The sequence below is a fragment of the Misgurnus anguillicaudatus genome, chromosome 19 (assembly GCF_027580225.2).
Source record: "Misgurnus anguillicaudatus chromosome 19, ASM2758022v2, whole genome shotgun sequence".
Taxonomy (NCBI): Eukaryota; Metazoa; Chordata; class Actinopteri; order Cypriniformes; family Cobitidae; genus Misgurnus; species Misgurnus anguillicaudatus.
In genome coordinates, this window is record NC_073355.2 from 49,575,056 (window position 1) to 49,592,472 (window position 17,417).

The 17,417-nt window shown below is 36.1% G+C and overlaps 2 protein-coding genes and 1 pseudogene across 2 annotated transcripts in view; all 3 read left to right on the forward strand.

Moving 5' to 3' along the window:
* LOC129422723 (uncharacterized) overlaps positions 1-17,417 on the forward strand; it is a 76,339-nt gene that overhangs the window by 28,976 nt on the left and 29,946 nt on the right. The gene's annotated exons all lie outside the window — the stretch shown is intronic.
* LOC141350776 (uncharacterized) overlaps positions 6,158-17,417 on the forward strand; it is a 381,966-nt pseudogene continuing 370,706 nt past the window's right edge.
* LOC141350789 (uncharacterized) lies at positions 10,373-14,729 on the forward strand. The gene has a single exon (XM_073856615.1). It carries the CDS (start codon positions 10,373-10,375, stop codon positions 11,216-11,218), a length of 846 nt encoding a protein of 281 aa, XP_073712716.1. The 3' UTR covers positions 11,219-14,729.

Below are 17,417 nucleotides of genomic sequence, written 5' to 3' on the forward strand. Positions count from 1 at the left end.
CTGCCTCTACAAGAACTGTTTCTGCAGTGAATATCCCTACATTTCAATACAATATCAGCAAAAGAATAACTGAAAATGCTACCCAGTCTCATGTAGATGTGTATAAATAGCACGAAGTGTGAAAGTCGTACAACACACACGCCAAATTCGAACCCGGCATGCATATGACACGACAGTCCTCCCCATTCACCCAAACGGCACATCTTTTTTGTTGTTATCTTTATTGGTTTCTCAAATTTTTCAGTTTTTTAACCATTTTCGCTTGGGTTTAGCGTGATATTTCAGATTTGCTTAAGGAGGTTATTTAATATACAGGTTTCTCCATGTTTTTGTCTATATTTAAGCCATGATCGCTTCAAGCTGGGGTTAGAATTGGGATTTGGATTATGATGTCATTTTTATATAACAATAAGTTGTTCTAACCCTAAACCCAAGCAAAAATGGTTTAAAAAGTAGATATAATAGAGAAACCAATAAATAAAACAACAAAAAAAGACGGGCCATTTAAGTCAATGGGAAGGAATGGCGTTTCATATGGATACAAAATTGGAATTTGATGTATGTATTGTCAGTTTTTCACACTTTGTGCTATTTATACGCAAAAGGTTAGCAGTTATCTGTTCTGATTCATATGTAGCACTTTCAAGCCTTGTAAGTGGACTAAAATCAGATGTTGACATATAAGTGGCTCTTAGTTAAAAGAGGTCATTTGTAATAAATGGCAAGAAGCATGGCCCTGCTTAAAAAACTAATAGACACCATCACAGAAATTCTATTGGTTTAATGGGGAATTTTATTGGTTCTAATGGAATATGGCCCAAAACACACTACAGTGTAGTCGTTTTAATGGTAAAAGCTAATGGTTCCTATTGGTATTTTAATGGAAACCATTAGAATTTTCTGTAATGGTTTTATCTGGGTTTTTTTCAGCAGGGGGAATATTGATAGCAAGAGCATGAACACCGTAATAGCATTTATCTACTTGTTGGAAAAGGAAGAAGTACATTTAAGGACAAAAAAGAAGAAATTATAATTTCACATCTTCGAATCAGACACTCTGGACTAAATAATTCCCTTTTTAAAATAAGAAAATATGCAACTGGTAAATGCAGACATTGTAATCAAACAGAGACAATAGAGCATATTTTATGTCGACACAGTATGAAAATAAAAAAAATATATCACTTATTCAGGAAATGGAAAAAATGGGCTTAAAACTTTTTGGAATGTAATTTATAGCAACAGAAATGGTATACAGCCATTATAGACCCCTTACACGTGACGTCACGCTCTACTCGCGCGAATTATGGACGCCATGATGGACGGCGGAAGTGCTATGTTGTAGACGGACGGCAAGCCGAACAAGTACGTGTTTGTGTTCGTTAGGGTCATTAAATGGTTATTTCGTGTTGCTATGATGCACCTACCATTACAGAAAAGTGGCATAAATACATTATTTTTACATGAATGTTATTGTTTAATGCTGCAGTGACACCATAAATTCCATAGCTGCCAACTCTTACGCATTCACCGTGAGACCCACGCAATTGACCCCATTCTCACGCCATCCATTTTCACGATGTAAGTAGCTAAACCAGTGCTCGCAGTAGGCTACTGACACTTTTATATTTTAGCGTACCTTCACTGTCTTTTGCGTGCCACCACTTCTCATGTTGCTGGTACTTTGCTGCAAAGAGTCAAAGAGCATTTCAATTTATGTGGCGCTGCGCAGGAAGTTCGGCAGCGAGGACATCAGAGTACCGCGAGAGCAAGTCGAAATTTTACAAATGGGTCCGCCTTTACCTTTGCTCTCGCGTTACTCTGATGTCATACGCCGATCAGTCAGCTCCGCACCAGTCGAACACACAAAGCGTCAAGGTCTGGATGAAAAGCAGAGACCTGCCCGGATTCCACGCACGCAGATACCCTCAGAAAACAGCTATTTTAATCAACCATCACTCGCGTGTGCATGTTTGCAAGCAGTACAAGCCTGCGTGATGTTTGCGGTGACAGGTTTTAATAAAAGAGAAAAAAGGCAATTGATATTTGACATCTATAAACAATAATATATACGAAATATAATTATATGGTCTTGACATACACATTATCTGTTGCTTTAGTTTAATATTAAACTACTCATTTGGTTTATTTGATTGTGACAGTCCCTCTATCCCCAATCACAAATCATCCTTACGCTTCTCTTTCTCAGTGGATAAACTGAATCAAAGCTGCTGTTATCTGCAGTTATACATTTTACAGAGACCAGTAGCCTATTCATTAGATTTTAACAACTTTTTTGGCACTTTTATCAGAAGGAAAGCATAATAGAAGTGTATAAAATAATAGTAAAGACTCTAATCCCAGGCATTTAAACTCAGTAAAAGCTTTTATTTCAATTTAATTTCTAAAATATGATTCAATTTGTATTGTGAACCATTTTAACGTAGTCTTTTCCAACTATTTAACACAGAAATAGCTCAAATCCACACTATTATCAATTGGCAAATGGTTAGGACTTATATAAAAAATTGTTACCACAAACCCCCACCCCCCAAAAAAAATATCTCACTCCAAGCTGAACTCAGAAGTTGGCAGCTCTGTAGACTTTTAAAAGCCTTAAGATCAGCACCAGTGTATGGGGATATCCCGTTTACCACATAGTGGTACAAATCATGCGGGCTGAAGTCGGGCAGACTCGGCGTTTAATGAGGTCCGTGAAAATTGAAGGAGGAAGAAGGTAAGGGTCGGTATCCAGTCCCGCTATCTCTAACTTCTCTAAATAGCGCTTTTTGTGAGGACCTACCAAATGCCCTACCTCGACCGATAACGGCACAACAACTTCCTTAATATAAGAAGCCATGTATTTTAGTGAAATATATATTTAAACTGTTTAAAACTAATCAAAAATCCCGCTCGTCTATTACTAATCAACCTAGTGCGTCAGTGATTTTGCCGTCCAGCATGGCGTCGTCACGTGGTCTAGGTCACGTGTTTGCAAAGGGTCTATTCACCTTATTCCGCCACGCCCCTTTTTAATTCTTCGCTCTTCCGCATTTTGTCAACCGACTTCCGCTGCTAATATGGCACAGTGCATTCGGTGGTTAGTTTGGTGGTTAGAAGATCGTTTGTAGTTCACTATAACTTTAGCGAAATGACAAATATCACTACTGCTGTAAATGTTTTAAATTAGGAGCACGGTTAAAACTTCATACAACGCTCGGATAGTCTTATATTGTCCCATCAATCGTCTCGTGGTCAGACGATATGAAGCGGCCGCGGCAAGTAACCTATGGGACATATTACCTCGTCCTGTCAGGAGTTGATGGAGCAGCATTGGAAATTATTAAAGTACTTATGCCTACCAATATTTACACAGTGATTTCGTCTTTTTTAAAGCAAATGTGCAACTTATCCAGTCCAATAACTATTTCGTTTTTATGTGGTAATGTACCATGATAGAATTCATTTGCAAACTTGCCAACACTTATTCCTTCAAATCAGGAGACTTAAATCCTTTTAAGTGGAATCTACAAAGCTTACATATGGTTTAAGAAATTTCTTACAGATAATATCTGATCACACTGTAAAGGTTTATATAACTGCATGGCAGGTTACATATAGTAAATGTTTAATATAACTGCATGACAGGTAACAGCTGATCACAACGTAAAGGTTTAATATAACTGCACAACATCTGATCACATTGTAAAGGTTTAATATAATTGCACAACATCTGATCACACTGTAAATGTTTAATATAACGGCACAACATCTGATCACATTGTTAAGGTTTAATATAATTGCACAACATCTGATCACATTGTAAAGGTTTAATATAAATGCACAACATCTGATCACACTGTAAATGTTTAATATCACTGCATGACATCTGATCACATATGAAGGTTTAATGTACTTTACAACAGGTAAAGCAAGAACACTCTGCAATAAATTAAGACACAGCTTTATCGGAGTCATCAGGAGCTGATCCCGAGTGTTTATCTGGAAGCTGTTGGTGTATGTACTGGTAAAGTGCTTGGTGACTGTGTAATGGATGCAATATCAACCCTCTGTAAAACTGACACAAAGATGGTTGTTTCTCAGCAGAGATATGTACATTTGTGCCAGCTCAACACATTGAAGCAGTTTCTCGGACAGGGTTTACAGGACTAGGATTTAATTATATTAGGACATTTTAGTTTTTACAAACAAACCCTACAAAAAAACAAGACTGGTGCGCATCTTGTGACAAAACAATGGCACTCATATATGTTGAGGTATGTCAGTACAAGGTGTTTTTAAATTATTGCAGCTCAAATATGCATTTTAGCCTGGGACCAGGATAAGCCCTGTCAGGGAAACCGCACCATTGTTTTCCCATATCAGATGTAGGTTGCTTCAGGTTGAGTTGTGATTTTAAAGTGTAGTTGTGGTCAGAGACGGATGGATCCTCCCATTGTGTTTCTGCATCACAGTTTAGGAACATGTTGATTGTATCATCCTCACAGTTGTCCACTGCATCACTACACATCAATGCATCTGTGAAAACAATATAACCATAAACATTTTTATGTTAGTATTTAAAATGAACTTGCATCATGAGAATTAATATATAAATGGCACCCATACTTAAACAGAACAGTGTGTAAGAGAGAGATGCATTAAAAAGAGACAGTAACATTATACACACAACCTTTAACTTCAGTGTTAAATAATACGTTGTTTAATAGGTTATTATCAATATCTGAATGAGAAATTAACTGACATTCTAGCATCTGAAATCTCAGTAACTTGTAGGAATCACATGGGCTACTGTAAGAATGCAATGTACTATAACATCTCGTTGTACTATCGTAAATATAAAAATATAGCTGGACAATTAAAACCATTCAAATAGTTGCATTTTATAAACTAACGTTACTGATCTTAAGTGTATTTGTAGAACATACTTCACAAATCTAACTTTAGGCGAACGAGCACAAAGTTAGCTAAGATAGCTTACCTGAAACTGGCCACCTTTTCAACACCCGGCGTGGTTTAAAGTTACCGGAACATCGTCCAACCATTACTTGGGATAAGGGTGTTCCTCAGTTGGCTTAAAATTGGTAAGAAAGAAACATAAAGGCGCTCGAGTGAGCTTTTTTAACGCGTCGCCTTCAGTCACTGCCTCAGCTGCTCATCGTCTGCGGCCGGAAGAACGTTGACAAAATCAGCGCAATGGCGCCGCCCTTGTTGTCGTGAAAAATAAGGTGAATAAAAGGTTCACACTCCAGTTCAGTAGATGGCGGTAGTGCACCATAAGTTGGTTTACCATCCGCCATAAAACCCCAGAAGAAGAAGATTCGAATCAAAAGATTTGTAAAGATTTGTAGCCTCGGTCGTCACTAGAGTCTGGGGTCTTCACGTGTAAATGCCCCTGTGTGCACTGAAATAATTAAGCCATCTTCGATTATTTTATTGGTTTGTCAACAGAAGACAGGATTTCTTAATACGCTAACCGTTAGCAGTGAGATGAAGTTGAAAATCTGACCCGGACTCACTGTTGTCTCTGGAGCAGGGATTCATTGTCCGGACATCGTCATAAACATCTCCTGAATCCTACAGTTGTGTACTTTGAGGTAATGTCCAGCACGTATAATAACAATATTATTAAATGTTTTTATCCATGTATTATAAACCAGTTTACTGTGGAGATCTACTGTGGGACTAAAATAAGAAGTTGTGCGCTATTCAGACAACTATCACTTCTAATTGTAGTTCTTATTTACCTTTAAATTTAGTAACGCGTAGTGGAGTGAAGAATAAATGCGTTATTAATTATGTAGGGTATAAATACCTGTGTGGGTCCTGATTCATTGTCAATGCAGGAAAACTCTGCTGCAATAATCAGGTGATGTCTGAATCAATTCACTTTGACATGCATAACTAACTTCTATTCAAAACCTTGATCGCTCGATTTAAATAAAATGAAAACGTTTATTTAAATTAATAAAAAAAGGAAAATCGCCCAGGTCTAAACCAAACATAGATTCAGATTCTGTAATTAATGCTTGAAAACATTCTGAAGTGAAACATTAAAAAGTCTGAAGCAGATGGTGAATGTTTTACTGACATTACATGTTTTAATGTCTCTTCTTTCATTTCTAGTTCACACCCATAGAGTGTAAGTGATTGAGACCTTCAGTGAAGCTCCTCCTACAACAATCCACCAATAAATGCTGGAGTCAAACACACAGAGAAATCACTACATGTGTGACAACTGAAATCTTCATGATATAATGTTGATGCCGGTGAAAGAGGAGCTTGAGAAGATGACAGATCCACAACCATGCAGAATAAAGGAGGAAGATACTGAGGAACAAATAGGTTGGTGTCTATTTTTCAGTCTTAATTATTGATGGTTGAGGAATAATCATAAAAACATTGTCATTGAGAAACATGAGTGGAAAATTAACTAAAATCCATGAGATGATAACTTTCTGCATCTATAGACCAGTTCAAATGATGTAAACAACCAACAACGCTGGTCCAAAAACACTTCCTGTTACAGTTTGTGACAGTTATTTTTATATTTTACATATATTATTATCTTTAAGATGTTTGTTTAACTTCAGTTAATTAAGGTTTATATGTTCTGTTGGTTTATTTTATCCCAACGTTTATCTAGTGTTAAAAAACGGAAACAGGAAGTGCTTCTGGACCAGTGTTGTTTACATCTCTTAAACTGGTCTATAATAGATTCAATAGAATTAGATTAAAACTCTTTACCTGATGTTTCATCCAAAGCAACATTTAGTGGATTAAATCTCTGGGAATTGATCCATGTGAAGGATTACACATTTATAAAATGTTATATCTAGGTTCCAATGTAATGGTATATAAACTGAAAAGGTGATATACATTGTGTTTTACATCTTGAGGTAAAGATTATGACATTCAACAATCAAGTCAGGCAGCCCAGGTGGCTAAGACATTAACATTTTGTCTTTATGCTCTTTCTGACGATTGGGTAGAGTGCCAAGTTAAAGGTGATTGCTAAGTTCAAGGCACAACTGTGCATTTAAAGGTATGGGCGATACAGTTAGGATGATTGGATTAGCACCTATGCATTTGAATGATACTGTTATGCTAATGAGATCAGGGCTGAAGCAATTCCGGTAACGGGCTGATTCCTTGACTGAATTTACATGCATGTTTAAAGTTGAGTGCTTTGTATTCCATTTAGGGGACATTCACTCTTAAAAATGTTGTAAAAATGACCATATTACTGTCAGCTGTTCGCCAGTAACTTACTGTAGATTTAAATGTATGTTATTTACTGGCAACAGTTTGTTCAAAGTTAAATGAACATTAAGCAATAACTCATCTTTTTATTTAAAGAATAAAACTATAAAATAACAGCCTCATGCAAAGCATTATGGGAACCAAAAATATGAAGAAAACAACAGAAAAAGGTTTATGAGGATTTCTGGTTCTCAAAATGCTTTGCATGAGGCTTTTATTTTGTAGTTTTATTCTGTAAAGATAAAGACGTGGTAATGTTTAATGTTCATTTAACTTTGAACAAACTGTTGCCAGTAAATAACATACATTTAAATCTACATAAGTTGCTGGCAAACAGCTGCATAACTACAGCAAATTCTTTAACAGTGTGATGATAAACCAGTGGTTTAAAATCTCTCATACTCCCAGGGTTTAACATGATGCTCTATAACGCACACATAATTTGCCATCAAAATGTTTTGAGTAGTGACTGGTCAAGAATATGTGTAACGTATCATTTTACACAATCATTCCTTGTACTGCTGTAAATTCAGAAATGCAGATGCTGTCTACCCGCCATTTTCTCAGTGACCCCATGCAGGAGTAAAGCTGTTCAGCTGATAGATGCCAGTGCTCTCCTCTCTGCCAGTCAACCTCTTTGGCAGCTAACATCATGAGATTAGACATGATTATCCTTAAACTCCTAAATCAACACTATGAACACTATTTGTTTTATTTTCACCTGTTACTTTTTTGTCCACTCAACTTGTTGCTTTTAAAAATTACCCCCAAATAAAAAAAGTTTAAATTTAAGTTACATTTACATACACATGAGCATTGGTGGGGATTAAACCCGGATTGCTGAATGCGCTGTTAAGAGCACTGACTACTAGGCTATCATTTCTAACGTTACCTCAGGCTTTCGTGTGATCATTTTAAAATATGACAATAGATTTAATTTAGTTACTGCATGAAAGTATTTGATCTATAAGGACTTTACAGCTATTTTATGGGTTTGTTTATTGCAGCAGTATTATAATTTTTAGTGAGTAGTAAATTCTTCATACATTTTTATCACAAATTTCCGCTTTCTCTTTAACTTGGATTGATTTGATCTACGCTCGACCTCTAAGGCTGCTTAAGAATGGTGTGTGCGCGCAATCGATTTGACTAGAGAAATCTGGATCAAATTAGTTGGATTGCGTAAACCTCATTTACCTTTTTTAAAACCGCTATAGCCTCACATTCTTTATTAGGTTAATTCAAGTCGAGTTTGTAACTTTAATCCTTGCTTTTCCAAGTGAGTTTTATGAAATAGCCCTCTGGTCTTCGCTAAAAAAGGTTTACAACACATGCAGTGCTCTACTACAATTAACCCTCATGTTGTGTTCACGTCGTTATGGAGAGAATTTTATTTTATCCAAAATAGTAGTTAATGTTATTGTATCGGACTGAAATTATTGCATGAACACTAACAATATCAATCTAAGATTATGTTTGTCTCTTTTTTCATTTAGGGGGCTCAGACCCCTAGTGAGGGAATAATAAAAAGAATATTGAATTTGAAGGTTTAAGGTGTAAGGTTAGGCCTATATATGAACAGTGCCAGAGCTGAAATTTAATGGGGTGGAATTGTGTGAAGTTAGATACAGGTAGGCGCATTAAGGGCGGGGTTTTCTGAATTTATTCATTTTGTTTCTTGTCTACACACCCCTCGCCTTCTTCCCCAGAAAAACTCGAACAATCACGAACATATATAAGAATTTGGTAAATTTATTATGAAAATGTAAAAAATTAGATTTACATATATGTGAACATCATACTGCCATAGTGTGAATAATATGTAATCATGTAATCCATAAAAAAGTAACAGTAGTCTGATTATGGGGTGGTTTCCCGGACAGGGATTAGCTAAAGCCAGGACTAGGCCTTAGTTTAATTAGGAAATATAACTAGTTTTAACAAGCATGCCTTACTAAAAACATTACCTGTGTGCATTTTGAAGTAAAACAAAGGGCACTGATGTACTCCAAGATATGTAAGTGCAAGCCGTTTTCAGTTTGGGCAGCTCTTTCATTTATTCTAGTCCAGGACCAGTCCAATCCCTGTCCGGGAAACTGCCCCTACGAGTATTTTAAAATGAATGTAGTTTAATCTAATTACAAGTACTTGATTTTTGGAATCTGGTTACATAATTCAGATTACATGTAATCATTTACTACCCAGCTCTTATTATTAGCTATATGTACTATTTTTGAACACATTTTCATACATTGAATGTCCTTTGTCAGTTACATGACCGGTCTATTTAATGAACTTACCTCTGTAGTACCAGTGCAGTGATTTCTACAGTAAAATTTCTACTGATTGAAAAGAATGGGGTTGTGCTTAAGAGTTTAGCAGTCTGTATGAATGGAATTGTTATCAGTAAAAATGTTAATTGCTTAAAAGAATGAAACAAATTAGTTCATTTTAAGTATTATTTTCTCTTGTATATTTAGGATTGTTATTTATTAAAGAAATGTTATTTGTACTCGATTAATCGATGGAAAATCTGTAGAATACTTGATTACTAAAATAATCGATAGCTGCAGCCCTACTATACACCACCTTCCAGTCTACGATGAAATCATTATTTAAAATTTGCAACATTAATATTTTCTTAATATTTGTTTTAGTAATGTGGCTAAAGCCCCCTAAAAATGGCCTAACATGCCCATGGTGATCAACACTGTAAATGTTAATGTTTTATCTAATATTGCCAAAATTATTCACAGATAATGCTATTTTTACTAAAACAATGAGGTGCATAAGCTCAGATTAATTTGGCCTATGATTAATTACTTCAAAAAATAAATGCAAAACCAGTCCTAACTGAAAGAAAACAAGTTGACAAAATGATAGAATCCAAAGTTTGGTGATATTGGAAACACCAGAACTGTTATAGGGTTTTGAACAAAGCACAAGAGTTAAACTACAAGAGCAGAAATTGACAATAGAAATGACATGATGTACTTTACATTAAAAATAACATGAATACATGACATCTCAAATGTGTTTTGTCATTCTGGTTTATCAATATGAACTATTTACTGTCTTCATTTTAGATATGATGGAAGTGAAAGAGGAGAGTCAAGCTGAAGTGGATGAAAAAAATCAGATTGTAAAAATAAACCATAATGTTTCACAGAAAGAAACTCTGAAGACAGAAGACATAAAGTGTGAAAATAGTTTCAGTGAAGATGAACGCCCTGAAGATCACAAGAGGACTCACAGTGAGGAGAAACCTTTAACATGTCAACAGTGTGGAAAGAGTTTTAGAAGAAAAGATAACCTTAACAAACATGTGAGGGTTCACACCGGAGAGAAACCTTACACATGTCAACAGTGTGGAAAGAGTTTCAGAACAAAACCTAACCTTAGCGCACACATGAAGATTCACACCAGAGAGAGACCATTCACATGCCATCAGTGTGGAAAGAGTTTTACAACTGCAGGCAACCTTAAGAAACACATGAGGACTCACACTGGAGAAAAACCTTACACTTGTCAACAGTGTGGAAAGAGTTTCAGAACAAATACTAACCTTAACGCACACATGAGGATTCACACTGGAGAGAAACCATTTGTGTGCCATCAGTGTGGAAAGAGTTTTATAACTGCAGGTGAACTTAAGATACACATGAGGTCTCACACTGGAGAGAAACCTTACATGTGTTTTCAATGTGGAAAGAGTTTCTCTGTTGAAGGTAATCTTAAGATGCACACAAGAATTCACACTGGAGAGAGACCTTACAGATGCCATGAGTGTGAAAAGAGTTTTATAACTGCATGTGAACTTAAGCAACACATGATGTCTCACACTGGAGAAAAACCTTACACATGTCAACAGTGTGGAAAGAGTTTCAGAACAAAATCTAACCTTAACACACACATGAGAATCCACAATCGATAGAAACCATTCATGTGTCAACAGTGTGGATATTCAATTTTATTTATATAGCGCTTTTCACAATTGTTAATTGTTTCAAAGCAGCTTTACATGATTAGATGTAAGGGAAAACACAGAAAATCAATAGATAATATAAGAAGCAGAATATAGCGGCTAAGGATAAACCATACAAGCGAGCGTAGTAATAATGTAACATATACAGTAAAGTGCTAAGTTAAGCCAAAGTTGGCTGGACATTTTATGTGAATGCTTTGTTAAAGAAGAATGTCTTAAGTTTAGTTGATCAAACATTCTTTAATATACGAGGGCGCTCAGCAATTTAAGGCTTTGTAGGTGATTAGTGATATTTTAAATTGTATGCGATATTTAACTGGTAGCCAGTGTAAAGATGCCAGAATTGGACTAATGTGGTCATACTTTTTAGATCGAGTAAGCACTCTTGCAGCAGCATTTTAAACCAGCTGTAGCTTGTTTACCTGATTTGCGTGACATCCCCCGAGTAACCAGTTACAATAGTCTATTCTAGAGGTCATAAAAGCATGGATAAGCTTTTCTGCATCTGATGCAGACAGCATATGGCGTATTTTTGAGATATTACTTAGATGGAAGAATGCTGTGCGGCAGACGTTGGAGATATGACTATCGAAAGATAGATTGCTGTCGAAAATTCCTAAATGCCTAAATTCTTAACCGTGGAAGATGGCACCACCGTGCAGCCATCTATGGGCAACTTGTATTCTGACAGATTATGTTTGGAGCGATTCGGTTCGATAATAAGTATCTCTGTCTTATTGGAGTTTAGCATAAGAAAGAAATGTGCCATACAGTCCCTAATATCACTAATGCAGTGTGTTAGCTTAGCAAACTGGTGGGTTTCGCTAGGATGTGACGAGATGTAAAGCTGGGTATAATCCGCATAGCAGTGAAAACTTATGTTTCCTGATAATGTCTCATAGAGGTAACATATATATCGAGAACAGGATAGGGCCTAAAACTGATCCCTGTGGTACGCCGTATTTAACGGGGTAGTGATATGACTCTTCGATGTAAACCAGGCTAATGCCTGACCAATGATGCTAACATAGTTTTCTAGTCTATTGAGTAAGATTGTGTAATCTAGTGTGTTAAAGGCTGCACTAAGGTCTAGTAATATAAGGATTGAGATTTCACCACGATCGGATGTTAAAAGGACGTCATTTGTAACTCTAAGCAACGCTGTTTCTGTGCTACAGTGGGGCCTGAATCCTGATTGGAACTTTTCATATGTATTATTCGCTATGAATGTGCGTAGCTGGCTTGCCACTACTTTCTAAAATATTAGAAAAAGAAAAGGTAGATTTGAGATTGGTCTAAAGTTATTAAGATCTCCCTGGTCAAGGTTTGGTTTTTAATGAGCGGTCTAATAACTGCTAGTTTAAAAGCTGTTGGAACGTATCCTAATTCTAGAGGTGAGTTAAAGATATTTAGTACTGTGTCTGACACTACATGAAATACCTGTCGAGTGATGCTGAGAGACAACAACATTTAGAAATCAGCTGAAATCAGCTGATATGGCAACAACAGCTAGAAATCAGCTGAGGTCTTATTAATCAAACTGTCTGGAGGATCCTTACTAAAAGTCTACATGCACACAAAAGCCCAAAATGTCTTGACTTGTGCTCTTGTGTACTTCATCAGTCCAGGCCCAAGTACTGCTCCAATTCCAAGTTCGCAAGAAGCCAAGTTAAAAAAAACATCCCAGGATGTGTTCTTGATCCGCTCATTTTATCGAGGATGCATCAGGTGACTTGTGTGGACTTGTATCAGCCAAGTTTTCCAGAACTTCAAATCTGTGGTCAGTTAGTAAAGATATTACAATTTACTCTGACAATTTTGATCAGTGGGCAGTCAGTGCCGTGTACACCGCCGAGGGCAGATTCATCTCTGCAAATCATTCTGAAATGTGCCGCTGTCTCAGTGCAGCTGCTCTACCCTTCAGTGTCTGATGGTCAAACATGAAATATTCCCTTTGGATATATCTAACTGGCATTTTTCTGTCTCTTTATTATTCATATAAAGTCTGTTATTTGTTGTTATCGTTTTAACTGATGTTAAAGTTAAGTTTCATAACTTAAATCACATATATTTTCTATAGAATCTTAACACTGAATCACTGCATTTGTACTTTAACTAGATTTTTTTACTTGTGTTTACTTCATGTTGTACAAACATTTTTTACTTTTATAATAAACGTGTGTGGTCTGGTTGGGGTGAGATTTTGGCATTTTCTTGTGGTCTTGTGTATTGCGGCAAATAGTATGCCATACAGAACCGTTCATGGCCGCGGGAAGTGGGGGTGCTGCGGGTGCTGCAGCACCCCCTGTTGGCGAGAGGGAGATTTTTTTTAAGTAAAAATTTTTGCACAATTTATAGATGGGTTGCTCGGCGACGTCATTAACTGGCTGCGAGACAGAAGAGACGTGCCTTGTGTTGTAGGCTAGCTGTGTCTGTAAGTCAAAATGCAAAGGAGTTGTTGCGTGGATAATAGTACCAACAGAGTCAGTGCTGGGTGCCTGATGTTAACATACCAGTAAATGCGACTATTACATTACTAGCCTAACATTATAATTCATACATGTATCAGTAACACTGCAAAAATAAAGACAGAAAAACAGTTCCAACTAAAACCAAGTTTTATTTATATAGAAACAATAAAGAACGCTTCAATAATTCAGATTGTTGCAGTAGCGGATCAGCTCACCAATCGCTTTCTGCCTCCTGGATGCTCGCGCACCCTGTAATGTTTGTAAACCGGCAACCCCGTCTATATTTTACTTATGAATATTTTAGGAAATTATTTTTGACACACGTAGGTTATTACGTGTATTTTGGATTTTAATGTCATGTGCCTACCCATCTCCGTGGCCTCATCCGAGCGCACTTCTCCGCCTTGCGTCTTTTGTATGGGTACGCACTCACCAGGACCCAGAAAAGACTCACACACCTTTGGTTGATGAATGCCCACACAGAAATTCTGAACTCCCTGGGCATTAGTCCCCTCATGAGAGACTTTGGACCTTATTATACAACCGGCGCAATGCGCGACGCGAGGGTCTTTTGCTAGGGTAAAGAGCGCGTTGATAATATGCGCATACAGTATTAACGGGATGACAACGCGGGTTTGTTATCACATACATGGATGCGAAGCGTTTGTAAATCCTTTCTCTTGTTTGTAGAAATAAAGTATTTTTAGAGTACAAACCTTATATATTAAGCCTAATATATTCTAAAAATGTAATTATACAGCATGTATTTCTTTATAAAAGTATACAATATCAGAACTAAACCCATTATTATTTTTGTTCAATGTATGAATTATTTATAAGTTAAAAAAGCCAGCAATAGTACTATTTAGTAAAAAAAAGGTCTATATAAGGTATGTAATTGTGAGAATATTTTACCACTGTTAATCGACGTGTGATCCTGACTTAAAAACGAAAGTAAAATATGTTCGTCTGGACATTGAAAATTTTGAAGTTTATTTAATATTATATGTTGTTATAATATTATATGTTGTATGTAAATATATATATATATATATATATATATATATATATATATATATATATATATATATATATATATATATATATATATATATATATATATATATATATATATATATATATGTAATGTATGTCTGAAGTTGTAACGAAAGTAATTTCCCCTGGAATTGTTATAAGTATTTCTGCTTCTGATTAATAGCGCATATATATTAATCTGATGTCTATGTATATGACAATAAAGTAGTGTGAAACTCAATGTATTTATTATTAAAATGTATTTTAAATGGGCCTATAGTCTCATAGGTTTTTTGTAAAAAAAAAAAAAATTCACAGCACCCCCTGTTCAAAATGACTTCCAGCGGCCCTGGAACCGTTTGCCACTGAACCTGCATTAATGACGACAGTGGGGTCTCTGACCTTAGTCAAACAGCTTGGCTGTCAGTTGCTCAGCTTTATGAAATTGCTGTCCAGAGAAAAGCTTTGATTATAACAAGAGACACAACACACCCCTTGTGTGATTGTATGGCGAGACCAAAGATAAATTTTCAGCTTTGGCTGAACAATAAAGTACTACTACTACTACTACTATGCACGTATGAGTTACGAGAAAGGAGCAACTTCAGGAGATGGAAAGGCTGCGGAGAAGTGTGGCAGAGGGTGCCATCACTCAACTGACCATCCCACAGAGTCTCATGAGTGCCTCAACTATGCATTAACACAAGAACTGTTTTTGCAGTGAATATCCCTACATTTCAATGCAATATCAATGCATTGACATACGCCAAATTCGAATTTGGCGTGCATATGATACGACAGTCCTTTCCATTCACTTAAACGGCACATCTTTTTTGTTGTTATCTTTAAAAAAACAGAAAAAATTGAGAAACCAATAAACCATTTTTGCTTGGGTTTAGGGTGAGATTTCAGATTTGCTGAAGGAGGTTATTTAATATACAGATTTCTCCATGTTTTTGTCTATATTTAAGCCATGGTCGCTTCGAGCTGGGGTTAGAATTGGGATTTGGATGTCATTTTCATATAACAATAAATTGTTCTAACTCTAAACCCAAGCGAAAATGGTTTAAACAATAGATAAAGTAGAGAAACCAATACATAAAACGACAAAAAAGACCCGCCATTTAAGTCAATGGGAAGGAATGGCGTTTCATATGGATACAAAATTGTTATTTGATGTATGTATTGCCCGATTTTCACACTTTGTGCTATTTATACGCAAAAGGTTAGCAGTTACACACTAGTGAACACACATGTTCACTGGGTCTGTGAACGACTTTCACAAAGACTATATTTCTTGCGCAGACTGTGGTTTTATGGCGTTGACAGGAAAATTCTGATGATTTTTTACCAGTCTGTATTAGAAAGTGTCATCAGGTATGGTTTGTCTACCTGGTACGGAAATCTTAATGTCAAATCTAAAGTGAAGATGCAAGGTATTGTACGAACTGCAATAATAATGATAGGACAAAAAGACTACACCAGTATCCAGTCTCTTTATGAATTATGTACATTGAAGGAGGCCAAAAGAATTTTAAGTGACCCATCACATATACTTTATCCCTGCTTTGAAGTGTTGAAGGTATAGGATTCCTCGCTGCAAACTGAACTGTTTTAAGAACTCGTTTGTGCCAGTATCTATTAGACTGCTGAATATGGAGAAGTGATGCATTTTAATCTTTTACGATGTTATATAGACATGAATGCCTTCTGTATGCATAGTGTTGTCAGAATCTTTTTAATATTTCTATTTTAATGTATTGTGTGGTTTGTGTGGATCAGGTGATAAGAATGTTGATTTGAGTCTACTCCAAATTTCCCTATTAGGGACAATAAAGTATATTTCATTTCAGTTATCTCTTCATATGCAGCAAATGCAGCACTTTCAAGCCTTGTAAGTGGACTAAAATCAGATGTTGACATATAAGTGGCTCTTAGTAAAAAAGAGGTCATTTGTTATAAATGGCAAGAAGCATGGCCCTGCTTAAAAAACTAATAGACACCATCACAGAAATTCTATTGGCTTTATTGGGAATTTTATTGGTTCTCAATGGAATATGGCCCAAAACACACTACAGTGTAGTGGTTTTAATGGTAAAAGCTAATGGTTATTATTGGTATTTTAATGGAAATCATTATTATTTTCTGTAATGGTTTTATTGTTTTTTTCAGCACGGGGAATATTGATAGCAAGAGCTGACATCTTAATAGCATTTATCTACTTGTTGGAAAAGGAAGAAGTGCATTTAAGAACAGAAAAAAAGATATTATAATTTCACGTCTTTGAATCGGACATTCTGGACTAAATAATTCCCTTTTTAAAATAAGAAATCAATAGAGACAATAGAGCATATTTTGTGTCAACACAGTATGAAAATAAAAAAAATATATATATATCACTTATTCAGGAAATGGACCAAAATGGGCTTAAAAACTTATTGGAATGTAAGTTATAGCAACAGAAGTATAGAGCCATTATAAAAGCTCCATACTCCAGCACAGCAGGTGGCGGTAGTGCACCATAAGTTGGTTTACCAACCGCCATAAAACTCCAGAAGAAGAAGATTCGAATCAAAAGATTCGTAAAGATTTGAAGCCTCGGGAATCAGCGATCGTCATTAGAGTCTGATGTCTCACGTCAC